This window comes from Oryctolagus cuniculus, chromosome 12 (genome assembly GCF_964237555.1).
Source record: "Oryctolagus cuniculus chromosome 12, mOryCun1.1, whole genome shotgun sequence".
Taxonomy (NCBI): Eukaryota; Metazoa; Chordata; class Mammalia; order Lagomorpha; family Leporidae; genus Oryctolagus; species Oryctolagus cuniculus.
In genome coordinates, this window is record NC_091443.1 from 103,910,199 (window position 1) to 103,926,678 (window position 16,480).

At 51.3% G+C, this 16,480-nt stretch overlaps 1 protein-coding gene across 5 annotated transcripts in view; it reads right to left on the reverse strand.

The window, feature by feature from the left end:
* IL16 (interleukin 16) overlaps window positions 1-16,480 on the reverse strand; it is a 130,009-nt gene that overhangs the window by 34,009 nt on the left and 79,520 nt on the right. For all 5 annotated transcript variants that reach the window (XM_008275284.4, XM_051834280.2, XM_070054578.1 and 2 more), the window contains 3 exons: window positions 9,382-9,487; window positions 4,047-4,189; window positions 1,884-1,994 (listed from right to left, as the gene is read on the reverse strand). In XM_008275284.4, coding sequence (XP_008273506.3) covers window positions 1,884-1,994; window positions 4,047-4,189; window positions 9,382-9,487 — 360 coding nt within the window. The remainder of the gene's footprint in view (window positions 1-1,883; window positions 1,995-4,046; window positions 4,190-9,381; window positions 9,488-16,480) is intronic.

The window sequence follows — 16,480 nt, forward strand, 5'->3', positions numbered from 1 at the left end:
ATAATTCTGGGAAATTTCCTCCTGCCTCTGGTGTGTGTGCCAGGTAGGAACCAGGACAGACTCCCCCCTCCCCCGCTTCAAGTGAGGGCTGCCACGGTATCAGCACCGGCGGGGCCAGGTGAACAGCTCTGAGCCCCGTGAACATGACCCATGTGCCGGGATGGGAGAGACGAATGGTCAGCAGGAGGAGCACCAGCTTAGGCAGGTCATGGGTGAGCAGTGGCCCCAGGGCTCCTCCTCGGGCCACCAGCCCCTTCCTGAAATAAGCCCTCCAGATGCTACTTCTCACCCATCCTGGAGAGGCAGGGTGGCATAGTGGTTAAGAACAGGGCCCAGGGCCCAGGCAGTCTGGGATCACCACATTGGGTCAGCTGTCCACTGACCAAGTGCCCCAGAGCGAGTCCTGTAACCTCCTGGACTCTGGTCCCCACCTCAATAAAAGGGGACCACAACAGGGCTTCTGTTCCCCATGCAGACCCTGTAGCATGGCATCTGGGATCTGGGAGCTGGTGGACTGTGTGATTCAACTTTGACTTGACCTCAGGCACCTGCTGATGTTTCTGGTTCTAATGCCTCCTTCTGACTCAACCCCAACCTCACCCCCACCGGGTGCCCCTGTTAATAACCAGGTCTTGGGCACACAGGCACATCAGGTGAGTGGGGGGATGCCTCCCCATTCCTGGGCTCCAAGTTTCCTACTCATCCTACGCTCTCCCTGTTCCCCACCACCAGTGGTTACTGAATGTCCATTTCACACACACACCGGGAGAATTCGAACCACGCTGGGTCATCCTTGCATGAGTTTGGCTGCTCTTTCCCATGTTAGTCTCTCTTGAGCAGTGCAAAAAACCTGAACATCAGCGTTTTGTTTTGTTTTCAAGTGCTTCTTCCTAAATTCAAGGGGCAAAAGCATTGTGATTCGGAAATCAGAAAGTGAGGACTGTCTGGGGGAGTTAGCGACTTCCTTGCGATCAGAGAGACCTGCATCCCGGCCACTCCCGCATCGGTCTTCTCTTTTTCCCTCCCTACCGCACTCCCAGGAGAGAGAAGGAACAGGAGAGCAGGTGTGTGGTTGGACGCTTCTCCTCTGGAAAGAGAGCTGTCCCTCGCACCACTGAGGTTATAGCAGGCGGGTTAGAGAATCCAGCCTTTCCTTACGTCTGCACCTGGGTGGCTTAGGCTACTCGGACAACCTGCTGTGTCTGTCTCAGTTATTTTCATTTGAATGTCAACCCCACACAGGAGGAGCGCTTCTACCCACTGGCTCATTCTCCAGATGGCTGCAACAACCAGTTTTGAGCCAGGCTGAAGCCAGGAGCTTTATCTGGGTCTCTCCCACCTGGGTGGCAGGGGCCCAAACACTTGGGCCATCCTCTGCTGATTTTCCCAGACCATCAGCAGGGAGCTGGATTGGAAATGCAGCAGCCAGGACATGGACCAGCGCCGATATGGGATGCAGGCATTGCAAACGGCAGCTTAACCTGCTATGCCACAAGGCCAGATCCATATTTTTTAAAAATTTGATATTTGGGTCCATGCTGTCTTATGGCAACAGCTGAATGGTAGAGGTGAAACCAGGACTCGGAAACCTGCGCCGATGGTTTTGATTTGCGTATCAGGTAACGGTAAACTCTGGAAAACTGCACGCCAGGAATGAATGAAGGAATGAGCTTTGAAAGGCAGTCGGTATGCAGTAGGCACCTCTGTTTGAAAAGTGTCACCTGGTCTGCTTCATAGAATGAATGTCGCTTGAGACTCAGCGGGTTCTGAATTGCAAGACCGAGCTCGCTTGCATTTGCTTCTGTCCAACAGTGGCTCTCTACCCTTCCCCCAACACAATGATACCATTCTGGGTCCTCCTGTGGGCCATGGTGCTTTCTTACCTTCGCCTGGCCCTTCATCAGCACAACATTGGAGATGACCGAAGCCTGGAGACCCCCAGACGGCTGTACAAGCTGGGCCGTGCTCAGTGACCGCGTTGGTCGTGACGTGCCCTGCAAAGAACAGCCAGGGTGGCAACGGCTGAGCAACACAGGGGAACAGCTCACAGCTCCCCCAGAAGGAGGAAAGCCCAGCCAGCCACGGAGACAGCCAGAGCCCCTCTCTCCCAGGGCTCCGCAGTGTCCAGACCAGCACACGGTTGGTAGGATGCAGGTGGGGAGCAGTGGAGTTGGTGGACCTGGAGCCAGCTTGGCTGGCCTCGATCTTTCCACTGGCCAGCAGCACAAAGCCCACCAGGGCTCCTTAAAGTGACGTTCGCAGACCATGCTGCTCCCAGAATGAGTCCCCCTAGTCAAAGGCGAAAGCCAAGGCTCAGAAGCGAGCTGCCAAGCATGCCCTCTGTAAGCTGTGTTCAGGAGGCCAGCCGCCCCCACCACCCCAAGCCCTAGTTGCCCAGTGCTGGCTTCAGAAGATGCTACAGTGTTCCCCTGTGCTCTGCCGCGGGCCTTGATATGCAGAAAAGCCAGGACTGGGCAAGCTCTCGGCTCAGAGTGTCACTGCGGAAGCCATCTGTTTATGACACTGGGAAACCTCATTCCCAGTTTGCAAATAACATGCACAGCGACTCAGGAGGGGACAGGAAGAGAGAACAGAACTGTGCTGAGCGTCCTCCATGTACCAGGTGGCACATCAAACAACACGTGAGCGGGGAGCTCGTGCTTGGAGAGCTCTTGATTGCTGGGGGGGATAGGACACTGGCGTAAGCGATCTTGGGTTGGGTCAGCCACGTAAGGGAGGGTCAGACGCCTCCCGCAGGGCATCTGGATAAATGTGAGGGCTGCACGGCTGCAGGGCTCAGAAGAGCATCCGGACAAAGGGAGTGTCAGGAAGGCATTTGTAGGCTGCTGGGGTTGCTAATTGGGATGTTACAGACAGAGGGCGCTGTGCGGTGACAAATGGCTGCCTGAGGCATTTGGAAAGAAACCATGGGAGGGAGTGTCAATGGCAGGTGGGGTGACGAGACAAAGGGACCCTCTGCTTTGTATCTGCTTGGCTCACAGCCCGCAAGCTGATGCCAGGTAGGGGGAAGGGTGTGGTCTGAGGAGCCCCATAGGGCTTGATCCAAATTCTAGTGCCTCACATTCTTGTCTTTGAATATCTATGTATGTATATGAAAGGCAGAGTTAGGGACAGAAAGGGCAAGAGAGAAGAGAGATAGGGGGCTTTGGGGGATCTTCCACCCACTGACTCACTCCCTAAATGGTTGCAACATTCTGGGGAGTGCCAGTCTGAAGCCAGGAGCCAGCATCCATCTGGGATCTCCCACCTGGGTGTCAGGGGCCCAGGTACTTGTGCCATCTTCTCTTGCTTTTCTGGGCCATTAGCAGGGAGCTGGATGGGAAGTGGAGCAGCCAGGACTCAATCGGCACCAAAATGGATGAGGACGTTGCTGGTGGTGGATTCACCCTTAGGTTTTAAGGTGCACGAGCTCAGATAGTCACTCACCTCACCAAGGCTCAGTTTTCCCCCTGTAGAACAAGCCTGGCAACACACCCCTTTCTAAGCTGGTTGGAGACAGGGAGTCAATGCGGGTCACTGCACCATAGGGGCTGGAACACAAGCTTGGAGACATAAAGATCCGGCTCCCAGTCCCTGCCTGTTCCTTACCAGCGGCGTGAGCTCACATGGATTCCTTAACTTGTCTGAGCCCCACTGGCTTTGTCTACCTGTCAGGTTATTGTGCAGGTAAAGTCTCCGTTTAGGGTCTGTGTTTATGGTGTATTCTCTGCAAGTAGGGGGTCTTCAAAAAGTTCATGGCAAATATGTATTGGGAAAATTTTTTTCCCAAATATCCACGGATTTCCTGTTTTTTTGTTTTGTTTTGTTTTTCAATAAAAAGCAGACTTCACTTTTGACTTCATTTTGCCATGAACTTTTCGAAGTTCTCAGCCCTAGAGCCTGTTAAGTGGCTACAGTTGCAAGTGACTGGCACAAGGGGGCGCTCGATAGCTGCCTGTTCTTAACGTGGTGGCCAGACCCACTGTCCAGCTACGTGGGTTAGCAGGACAAGGAGCTGTCTTCCCCTTTCTTGCCTTCTTTCTTACCGTGGCCTTTGCTGCTGGACAGTCCAGTTGCTGCGAGAGGGACTTCCTGTTACTACACAGAGAATAAGGCTGCCGGTCTGCCAATGCTGCAGATTTCTTGGTCGTGGGAAAATCAATGTCTCCAGTGCAGTAGGGATTAACACCTAAACCGAGAGGAAGAACAGGAAGAAATCACCAGGGCTCTCAAAACACAAAGCTCAGGGGAAACCGAGATCCACCCCAGCCTAATGCCCCTGCGTGAGCCTGGTGCCGGGGTGGGCACGAAGCACCCACTGCCCATGCAGGCAGAAGTGGCCACAGAGGGGCATGGACAGGTTATCCTCTCTCTCCATCCATGCCTGCTGTGCTGCAGGCTCAGTAAGAGGTGGCTGTGTGTCCAACAGGTTGAGCAGGGTGCCTAGTTCTCACAGGATGCCACGTCACATTGAATGCCGGCTGCAAGGGAGTTTTTAACTACAGTGAACACAAGGACAGCACAAAGTCCCAGAACAGGTGCCACACAGAGGGTGCGCAGGAGGAGACTGCATGTGGATGGGGAGGAAGGGGCTCTCTCTGGCTGCCTCTTCTGCACATGGGTTCACACGCAAACACACATACACACACACACACACCCCCAAACACACAACTCTGATTCTTTGGAGATCTAAGGAAATGCAAAGAAATTGGCTTTTTCTTTGAGGGAACCCAGAGTTTTTTCTTCCACCCAGCCGGGGGCTCGCCTCCACCATCGCAGCAGCTGGGGGCACTTCCAGGGATGATCTGACCTGACTGACAGCTGTCTAGAGCAGCACATCCCACCTGGCATGCGCTAGCCACAAGTGTCATTGAGACGTGCCTACTCGCTGCATTTTCAGAAAAGGGAAGAGAAACAGGTGAGATGATTTTTTTCCAGCTTAATACAAAAGTACTTTAAAAACTTAGTGGAGAAACTGAATTAAAGATAAGTTCATTTGGGAGCCAGCATTATGGCATGGTGGGCTAGGCCTGCCACTTGCATGACCAGCGTCAGGTATCAGAGTGCACATTGGAGTCCCAGCGGCTCCACTTCTGATCCAGCTTCCTGCTAATGCAACTGGGAAAGCAGTAGAAGATGGCCCAAGTAGTTGGGCCCCAGCACCCATATGGGAGACCCAGATGGGTCTTCAGCCTGGCCCATTCCTGGCCACTGAGATCATTTGGGGGAATGAACCAGTGGACAGAAGATCTCTCCTTTCTTTCTGGTTCTCCTTCTCTCTGTCACTCTGCCTTTCAATAAAAAAAAAATCTCAAAGGTAAGTTTATTCAAGTGCAAAAATACTTCATGCATAGTTTTTTCCTAGTACCCATTGTTCATGAACTTCTCAAAGACCCCTTGTGTATCTAAACTATTGTCCTTTCAATGCACAAATTATCCCTCGATTGCCACCAATGAGACCTACTTCCTGTTTCTGGGCTGTTTCTGCATCAGTGCGTCTTCTGCCTACTTGTAGGGCTCTCCATTTGCCTGGGCCACATTTCAAGTGTTCAAGAGCCACCCAGGCCAGTGGATCAGGCTGGAAAGGGATCCGGTTTCGCTAGTATTCCTGAGCTGGGTGAGGGCACAGGATTTTTCCAGAGGAAAAGTGAGATTGGCCACAGTTCAGAAGGGACACAGGATGGGGCAGAGTTTTCAGTTTGCTTTGATTTTTTTTTTAAGATTCAGTGGAGCCATCACAGTGATATAGTGGGCCAAGCCTCTGCCTGCAGCGCCAGCATCCAGTGTGGGTGCTGGTTTATGTCCCAGCTGCTCCTCTTCCCCTCTAGCTCTCTGCCGATGGCCTGGGAAAGCAGGGGGGAAGATGGCCCAAGTGCTCTCTCTGCATCTCTCCCTCTCTCTGTCTATAATTCTATCTCTCAAGGAAATAAATAAAATCTTTTTAAAAAAAAAGATTTAATTATTTGAAAGGCAGAGTTACAGAGGGGCAGAGGCAGAGAGAGAGAATCTTCTATCTGATGGTTCACTCCCCAAATGGCTGCAACAGCTGGAGCTGGGCTGACTCAAAGCCAGGAGCCAAGAGCTTCTTCTCCCACATAGGCACAAGGACCCAAGCACTTGGGCCATCTCCCACTGCTTTCTCAGGGGTATTATCAGGGAGCTAGATCAGAAGTGGAGAAGCCGGGACTCAAACCAGTGCCCATTTAGGATGCTGGTGCCCCACACGATAGAGGCTTAACCTGCAATGTCATAACACTGGCCCTGCTTTAAAAAAAAAAAAAAAAAAGATTTATTTATTTAAAAGGTAGAGTGACAGAGAGAGAGAGAGAGAGAGAGAGAAAGGGATCTTCCCTCCGCTGGTTCACTTCCCAAATGGCCACAACCAGCTGAAGCCAGGAGCCAGGAACTCCATCCAGGTCTCCCACATAGGTGGCAGGGGCCCAAGTTCTTGGGCCATTTTCCAGATGCATTATCAGGGAGCTGGATTGGAAGTGGAGCATCTGAGACTGGAATCAGCACCCATATGGGATGGTGGCACTGCAGGTGGTAGCTTAATTCCCTATACCCACAGTGCAGGCCCCTTTGGTTTGCTTTTATTTTCAGGATGGGAATGACTTAAAGTTAGGGTATAGGCTTAAGAGAGAAAGGCCCAGGCCAGGGTAGGTTGAGAAGAAAATAGGCAAGGACCAGCATCCCTGGGAGGCCCCACAGGGGGCCGAGGAAAAGGACGGGGTGAGGTAGGGACGGGAGCGCTCTTGACTGGCAGTAGGAGGCCCTGCATGATTTACACAGATCCATTGCTCCTGGGCAGACCCACAGGAAGAGGAAGGGGAAGGCACAGGCACACGTGGGAAATAGAGGGCAGAGGGTCACAGAGTGGGGTTGGGAAGAGAAGTTGGAGGCTGGATCTAAATCCCCTGCGCCTCTTAGCATTGAGGGGTGAATTATAAGCAGACAGATGCTGTGCCTCCTGACAGATGGACAGAGGGCTCCCGGGGGGAGCCAGCCGGCTCATGCTTGGTCCTCTGGTTGGGGGCTGCTGGACTTCACTCTTCACTTTATCAGAGAGGACGTGGAGGCTCAGGGGGGTTACAAGCACCTCACGAGAGGATCCAGGGTCCCAGGGTCCCCCTCTTTGCCTGCAGCAGCACAGGGAAGCCGTGATGGGAAGCAGTGTGCCAGGGCTCAGTTGGGGTCCAGAGGAGGAAGTAAGGAGCCAAGAGGCTGCCAGCCGGGCATGGTTCATAGAGCAAGCTCAGGGCAAGGAGCGCTCAGGGCACGGAGCTCGGCCACAGGCAGCCCCACATGTCCCCGACCCAGGTCACCCACAGGCTACTGGTGGCTGCTGGTCCCACTGCAGGTGCAAATCTGCAGGGGCCCAGGATGGGGGCCAAAGTCAGGACACAGTCAGTGTGCAGAGTTCCAGCTGCCCGGAGCCCCCTAACCCGCTCTCCCTGACAATCACTAGTGGCTCCGCCTCCCCCATCAAGCTGGTTTATCCTACAGCACCGAGTGTGTTAACTGAAAATATGGTTAAAAATCCCATTCAAAGGCCAACATGATTTTTGAAAGAGGAACAAAATCATGTTTGATGATTATGTAATAGCCAAGATTAAATTGAATTATGAGATGGAAGAAACATTAAGAAGAGGGACCAGAGTTGAATAACATCCCCTAAGCGGCTCATCTTTCATAAAGTGGAAATCTGGGACATGTAATGTATTAGTTAATTGACTAAGCCTGATTTTTAGTTAGCTGAGTTAAACTTAAAGGAAACCAGAAGTGAAAATAAAAATTGAATAAATCTTTCAAATCACTGCAAAAATTACACACACACACACACACACACACACAAATGTCCCAGTTAGCAAGAGGCAGAAGACCAACAAATGACAATTCTGGATACCAGGGAGCTTCAAAAAGTTCATGGAAAGTGTCAATTATCTTTTTTTCTTCTTTTACTTTTTTTTAAGATTATTTATTTGAGAAAGAGAATTACAGACCTCTCCGTCTGAGAGACAGAGAGAGGTCTTCCATTCACTGGTTCACTCCCCAAATGGCTGCAACAGCCAGAGCTGAGCCAGTCTGAAGCCAGGAGCCAGGAGCTTCTTCCAGGTCTCCCACCCGGGTACAGGAGCCCAAGGACTTATGCCATCTTCTGCTGCTTTCCCAGGCCAAAGCAGGGAGCTGGATCAGAAGTGGAGCAGCTGGGACTCGAACCACAGCCCACATGGGTTGGTGGCACTGCAGGCAGCAGCTTAACCCACTGTGCCTCAATGCCGGCCCCTGAAATTATCTCCAACGGAATAACATAAGGCTTAGAGATTTTGCAGGGACTTGCTCGAGGTCACACAGATGACTAGTTCCAGAAGCAGGATCCAAATCCAAGAGCCTTGGTTCCCAAGCAGGATCTCTGAACCAGGCACCAGCCCACTGCCTTTTGCACAGTCACCCCGGGTGTTGTGTGGGTGGCAAAGTCTCAAGGCCGTTATATAAAATGGCATAGTATTTGCATATAACCCATGCAATCCTTTCATAAGCTTTATATAATGGCTAGGTCGCTTATTATACCTAAAACAATATAAGTGCCATGTGTATCATTGTTAGGCTGTGTTGTTTGAGGGGAAATCATAACAGGAAAACAGCCTGCCTGTGTGTGTTCAGTTCAGACACGATGATTTTTTCTGTCTGTGGCTGATGGAGTCTGTGGATATGTATTTCTCCAAAGGAATCATCTCAGGCACACAGGAAGTTTGCGAACAGACTTGGTGGCATTGCTGATGCTTGTAAAAAATGCAGAAGAGCATAAATATCTACTGGGGAGTTGGCTAGCGCTAGCCTATGTGTATTTCTACAGTGAAACGTGTAACACACTTTCCTCCACCTTTATGGCTTGGCGTGATTTTAATTTCTTAATGCTTTTCCGCATTCTTCACACTTTTCTGGCCTTGTGCTATTTGACGTGCCATACCCACGCATCACGAGGTCTTCTAGACTCCCCCCAGTCATGTTACAGATGAGGTGTGGGTGGGCGAGGTACCCGAGAGAGAGAGAGAGAGAGCGAATTATTCAGGAGCAGAGGGAGCAGAAGTCACAGCAGAAGTAAGACCTGTCTCTCAGCCTCCAGGCCCAGGTGGTCCACGCTTGGCACTTGGAGCTCAGTCACAGGAGTTGACCACGAGAGCCCTGATGGCCAATACAGCGCCCCCTAGTGGACCAAGACAGGCATACAATGAAGAATGTGCCCAGGGTGGCCAGTAGGCCACCAGCTTGGGTCAGCCCAACTAGTTTAGAAGAGATGCCCTCCCCCGAGTCTCCCCCCATCCCTGAGGTTCCTGGAATCAGGGAGCAGCTGCGCCCCACGCATTGGGAGACACTCACTCGTTGAGTTGCTGCGTGTCCTGTGGTGGCAGGCCTTAGGGAACAGGAAGTTACTCTGTGCCTCTGGTTTTCCTGGCTTTCCACGAGAGGAAGTTGCAGAGGATTCCTGTAAAACAATTCCCGTCTTTCATTCAGCAACTTAGAATAGAGATACACACGTCGTCGGGTGGGGTTTTGGTCCTGGCTGTGGAATGCCTTGTTGAATTGTCTGTCTCCCTTAAACTGGAGGGACTATAAGGTGAGGGGCTTAGGGCCCCTGGTATCCATTCATTCATAGACATGCATTCATCATCCCATCTTTATTTCTTTATTTGACTTATTTGCAAGGTAAAGAGAAAGACAAAGAGAGCTTCCATCTACTGGTTCACTCCTCAAATACTGCGAAGCAAAGGATTCAATCCAGGTCTCGCACATGGGTGGCAGGGACCCAGCGACTTGAGTCATCCCCTGCTGCCTCCCAGGGGACACATCAGCAGGAAGTTGGAGCCTGGACTTGAACCCAGGCACAGCAGCATGGGATGTGGATGTCACAAATGATGTCTTTACACTGCACCAAACGCCTGCCCCATATTCATTGAGGGAAATATGGAATGAATGGACAGTGAGAGAGAGAGAGAGACAGAGAGAAAGGTCTTCCTTTGCCGTTGGTTCACCCTCCAATGGCCGCTGCGGCCAGCACACCGCGCTGATCCAAAGGCAGGAGCCAGGTGCTTCTGCTGGTCTCCCATGGGGTGCAGGGCCCAAGCACTTGGGCCATCCTCCACTGCACTCCCTGGCCACAGCAGAAAGCTGGCCTGGAAGAGGAGCAACAGGGACAGAATCCGGCACCCCGACCGGGACTAGAACCTGGTGTGCTGGCGCCGCAGGCGGAGGATTAGCCTAGTGAGCCACGGCGCCAGCCGATATTACATAGACTTTTAACTGATGTCCAAAATACTGAATGCGTAAGTTGGCTAATAGGTGTCAGGTTCTGGGCTGCACACTGGGGCTGCAGACGTGAACAAGACAGACGAGGACATCAGCCTTGGGGAGCTGAGCAGCCACAAGAAGCAAACCGGTGGAGACACGAGCTGATCTCAGAGCGCCACAGTGACAGTGAAGGGGAGACCTGGAGAGGGACGTGAGCAGGGAGCCAGGGACGCGTGAGCGCGAGGAGCTGATAAATCAGTTACCCTGTTCGGGGACACAGCAGCCCCTCCCACAAGCACTGTTGAATGAATGTTGGGTAAACAGATTTTAAAATATGGAACCATCCGTGGATCCTTGAGAATATTATTCTGCAGATTTCTATCTGCAAAGATTTCATTTAGGCCTTTAAAAAATCAGTATCGCCAAGACAAATTTGCTTCTGGTTCTCTTAGTTCTTTTTCTACTCTGTCATGTCAGTCAACTTCACTCATTTTTTTTTTTTTAAGATTTATTTATTTGAAAGAGTTACACAGAGAGAGAAGGAGAGGCAGGTTCGCTCCCTGATTGGCTGCAATGGCCAGAGCTGTGCAGATCCAAAGTCAGGAGCCAGGAGCTTCCTCCAGTCTCCCACACGGGTGCAGCGGCCCAGGGACTTGGGCCGTCTTCCACTGCTTTCCAAGGCCACAGCAGAGAGCTGGATCAGAAGTGGAGCAGCCAGGTCTCGAACCAGCACCCATATGGGATGCCGGCACTGCAGGCAGCGGCTTTATCCGCTACGCTACAACGCCAGCCTTGCTCCTTCTTTTATACTAGCAATTTGGAAATTTGGGTGTAGATGCCGTGTATTAAACAGCAGTCGTGGGCATCTGCTGCGGGTGCTTCCCTAGCTTCTCCGCCCTGTGTGGTTGACCGTGGGCTAATGAGCCTTCCCTCAACCGCACCTCACCTGCGCCGTGTCAGCAGAAAGTTCTCATGGGTTCCAGAATGTGGTTGGCCCTTTTCCGTGGTTTCCTGTTCTGACATTCATGGTTCCCTATTTGGACAATCCTTGTGAGTTTTGCCAGAAGTCTCTAACAGGTGGAGGAGCTAATAAAGTGTACTGGGTACCCACGTGGAGGCAGAGTGTATCTAGTGCGGGTAAGGAGACCCTGCAGGAAACCACACATCAATCCCCATGTAATTCTCCTCTAAGGTGTTTCCAATCAGATAACTCCACAGGGGGAGTTCCAGGCACTCATTTTTCTCTTCAGCGCCAGATGGCGCTATGTTAACCCGAATAGAACGCTCTGTAACAGGCTAGTCCAGGGAGTGAAAAGGCAAGTCAGAGTTACGCAGAAGGTGACTGACTTCTGTTGGACTCTGGAGATGTATTTCCAGGATTTAGCGTCACGACTAGTTCTTTGAATTCATTGCTTCATACAATATAATATCCAAAAAGTATTTCTCAATTGCAATGGTCGGACGAGATCATGCTCTGATTCTAATTTCAAGACTTCCCTCTGGCACGGTCTCCACTCCTGTGTACAGCCCAGTGAGACAGGGGAGGGAAGCCATGGACGGTGGTTTCAGCAACTCTTCTAGGTCCACAGAAGACAGAGGAGCTCGGTGAAGCAGCCAGCTGGTCTACCCATCCAAGGGCAAGCCTTTGAAACATGTATTTCCCCCAAACTATGTATTAACATGAAAGTAAATAAGTAAGGAATACACGAGATGTGGAATACTTGGCGTCTTTAAAAGTAGTGTTAACAGAAGATCTTCGTGGCATAGGCACGTTTGTGTTGATAGATTAAAAACAGATTTCACGCCTCACCTCGAGGGCACCTCCAGAAATGCATGAGAAATGCAAACTGTGAAGAAGCTTACAAAGAGAAAGGACTGGAAATAAATAGGCCAAAATACTAACACTCATGCATTCAACAAACATTTATCAAACACTCCGTCCTAGGAGCTATTCCGATTCGGAGGAGATGGCAGTAGATGAGAAACTCCAAATCCCGCTCCCATAGATAAGCAAGAGTGTGCTTGGGTGATGGGGTTGTGGGTGTGGCTTTTCATGTATCTTTTTATAGTTTCCGTATTTTCAGTAGTGAGCCTGATTATTTCATAATCAGACCAAAGACAACTGATGGGTGGAGTTGGTCTCCCATCTGGAGCAGCCTCTGGGGCTGGGACGTTTGCACAGGGCACACGCAGAACAGAACACAAAGGGCTGCCCTCGAAGCTGCAGGGTTGTCAGCGAGGCCATGCCACTGGCACAGTCACCTCTGAACACACGTCCCCTTGTTCTCCTCCGAGCCCGCAGCCCTGGGGAGCAGCTCTGTGAGTGAGGCGCCCCGTCGCCAGCTGGGCAGCCTCATCTGCATTTACCTGCAAAATTCTGGGGCAGTGGGTCCTGCAGGCAAGATGTTTCCAGCATCTAAACTCCCCCGGGGCTGGAAAGTTCCATTGTTCTGTGAGGGGAGCTTGCTTTGTACGCAGACCCGCTGGCTGGCCCTGCTGGAGTTAGCGACAGAACCCTGAAGATTCCAGTGTGTGTGGAACCCGCTCTCAGCAACACAAACGTCTCTGTTTGCTCTGTGCACTGAGATGCTCCGCCCGAGGGGAACCACAAAATCCGATCCGACCGTCCTCACTGGGGCTTGCTTCCTGTGGTTGAGCTGATCAAGCCATCGCTTTGATCTCTAAGTCAGGGGGATAAAGAGAAGGCCAAGCAGATGGGCTCTGGGACGGCCACAGGTCATGTGGGACCACGTGGCTGCCCGCCTCCTGCTGCAGAGGGGGAGGTGGGGGACAGGATCCCTGGGGTCCTCCTCACATCCTCCCGCCTCTCAGTCCCTGCCTGGACAGTCCCCAAGCCCCTCTGGTCCACTTTGTCAGACTTCCCTAACACATCCTCTCTCAGTGTCTCTGCTGGGGCTTCCAGTATTCCTTACAGAGTGGACTGTTACAATGGCCAATGTTGGGGGAAGGGCGGATATCAGGCAAAGCTGTTTTTAGAAAATATTTTTCGGGGCCGGCGCTATGGAACAGCAGGTTAGAGCCCTGGCTTGCAGCACCGGCATCCCATTTGGGTGCCAGTTCAAGTCCCAGCTGCTTCACTTCCAATCCAGCTCCCTGTTGATGCGCCTATGAAAGCAGCAGAGGACGGCCCAAGTCTTGGGCCCCTGCACCCATGTGGGAGACCCAGAGGAAGCTCCTGGCTCCTGGGTTTGAATTGGCTCAGCTCCAGCCATTGCAGCCATTTGGGGAATGAACCAGCTGATGAAAGACCTCTCTCTCTCTCTCTCTCTCTCTGTGTGTGTCTCTGCCTCTCTCTGTAACTCTGTCTTTCAAATAAATAAAATAAATCTTTTTTTAAAAAAGATTTAGAAAAGAATATTTTAATAGATGGTGCTGTGATAAATGGATATTTACCTACAAAAGAATGAATGTGGATTCCTGTCTCACTCTTTTTTTTAAGATTTATTTATTTGAAAGAGTTACACAGAGAAGGAGAGGTAGAGGTAGAGGTAGAGAGAGAGAGAGAGGTCTTCCATCTGCTGGTTCACTCCCCAGAAGGCTACAATGGCCAGAGCTGCGCCGATCCGAAGCCAGGAGCCAGGAGCTTCCTCCAGGTCTCCCATGTAGATGCAGGGGCCCAAGGACTTGGGCCGTCCTCCACTGCTTTTCCAGGCCACAGCAGAGAGCTGGATTAGAAGTGGAGCAGCTGGGTCTCAAACCAGCGCCCATATGGGATGCTTGCACTGCAGCCTGCGGCTTCACCTGCTATGCCACAGCGCCAGCCCCATCACACTTTTTTCGTTAAACAGAAGAAGTCATTAAACCTTATCACAGGTCTACTGGTAAGAGCTAAAACTTTCAAGCCCTTCAAAGAAAATGGAGGTGCAATCTCCATGCCCCTGGGTTAGAGAAACTTAGATACAACAATAAAAGCACAGCTGACAAAAGAAATAATAGGAATGTGGGTTTCATTACAATCTGAAACTTTTGTGACGCCATCAAAGAAACGAAAAATCAATCTGCAGGGTTGGCGAAATATTTGGAAGTTGTATATTTGATAGGGACCTTGGTGTCTAGACTGTGTAGAGAATACTTGTAACTCAATAATAACAAGACACATCACCCAATTTTTAAAAATCAGCAAAGCACCTGAAGAGACAGAAGAGTCCTAGAAGCCCATGCAAGTGCAACATGACGAGCCAGCAAGGAAAGGCAACGCAGGCCGCTTCAGACCCCCCCAGGGACGGCTGTGGTCACACCCACTAACCCAGGCAGGTTTGGGAGAGCTGGGAGCCCCAGATACGGATGGTGGAGATGGGAAAAGGGCGCGACTGCTTGGGAGAACAGGCAGTGTTTATGACACTATACAGCAGTTCCACACCTAGGTATACACTCGAGAGAAACGAAGGCGTCCGCGCATGTGGATCCTTGTCAAATGCCCTCAAAGCAGCATTATTCGTAAAATACAACCCACGTGTCTACTACCCGACAAACAGATGAACAAAATGCGGCACTTTCATGCAATTGGAAATTTTGGAAATCGAAAGGAATGCAATTCTAATGCGTGGTTCACTGGAAAGCATTAAGCTAAGTGAAAGAAGCCAGCTACAAATGACCACATTCCATGTGACTTGATTGATATTAAATGTCCAGAACAAAAGAAAATATGTCCAGAACAGGAAAATCTGTAGAGCCAGAAAGTGGGCTAGTGAATAATTAGGGATGCAGCACAGGTCGGGGTGTGAGGTCAGACTGCTGGGGGTGGGAGGTTTCCTGCAGGGGCAATGGAAATATTCGAACATCAGACAGCAGTGATGGCTGACAATTCTGTAAGTCATCTAAACACAATGTAACACCTTTATATGGCTGAATTGTGTATGTGAGTTACATCTTAATAAAGCTCTTGAAGATGGGATAGTTATAGTCCTTTCCCAATTCCCCTTCCCCCTATCTTTTCTCCCTTAAATCCCTCTGCACCCTAATGCCAACGTGATTTTTTTTTTTTTTTTTTTTTGACAGGCAGAGTGGACAGTGAGAGAGAGAGACAGAGAGAAAGGTCTTCCTTTGCCGTTGGTTCACCCTCCAATGGCCGCCGCGGTCGGCGCGCTGCGGCCGGCGCACCGCGCTGATCCGATGGCAGGAGCCAGGAGCCAGGTGCTTTTCCTGGTCTCCCATGGGGTGCAGGGCCCAAGCACCTGGGCCATCCTCCACTGCACTCCCTGACCACAGCAGAGGGCTGGCCTGGAAGAGGGGCAACCGGGACAGAATCCGGTGCCCCGACCGGGACTAGAACCCGGTGTGCCGGCGCCGCTAGGCGGAGGATTAGCCTAGTGAGCCGCGGCGCCGGCCGCCAACGTGATTTTGTAAAAATGCCCCAGGAGACACTCTAATGCAATCGCTGAGATGGATTCAACACCGAAACCAAACTCCCCGCCATTGCCATTCAGGGTCCTTCTTCCTCTGAGGCGCCCAGGCTGACCCAAGCCTCTGCACCCACTGCCTTCCAGTGAACCCTGCTTCTGGCTTGTGTGCTGTGTCCACTTGGTGCTGTCATCCTCCATGCTCATCTTTGTCCTTCCAGATCCCTTTGTGAGTCACTACGTTTGTCCAGAACACCACAGACTCTGCCAGTCACATCCGAGGAAGGCGTAAAGCCTCAGCGGGGGGCCGGCACTGTGGCGCAGCTGGTTAACACCCTGGCCTGCAGGGCTGGCATCCTATATGGGCACTGGTTCGAGACCCGGCTGCTCCACTTCCGATCCAGCTCTCTGCTATGGCCTGGGAAAGCAGTAGAAGATGGCCCAAGTGCTGGGGCCCCTGCACTCGTGTAGGAGACCTGGAAGAAGCTCCTGGCTCCTGGCTTCAGATCAGCACAGCTCCAGCTATTGTGGCCAACTGGGGAGTGAACCATCAGATGGAAGACCCCCCTCTCTCTCTCTCTCTCTCTGCTTCTTCTCTCTGTCTGTGTAACTCTGACTTTCAAATAAATAAATAATTTTTTTTAATGTCTCAGCAGTTGAATACAGCTGTTTTAATGTCATAGGGCCAGCCATTCATTGTTCTTCTTCCCCACTATTGTTACATGCTGCTTTTTCTTTTCTTTTCTTTTTTAAAAAAAGATTTATTTATTTATTCCAGAGAAAGTTACAGAGAGAGGGAGAGACAAGAGAGAGGTCTTCCATTCATAGGT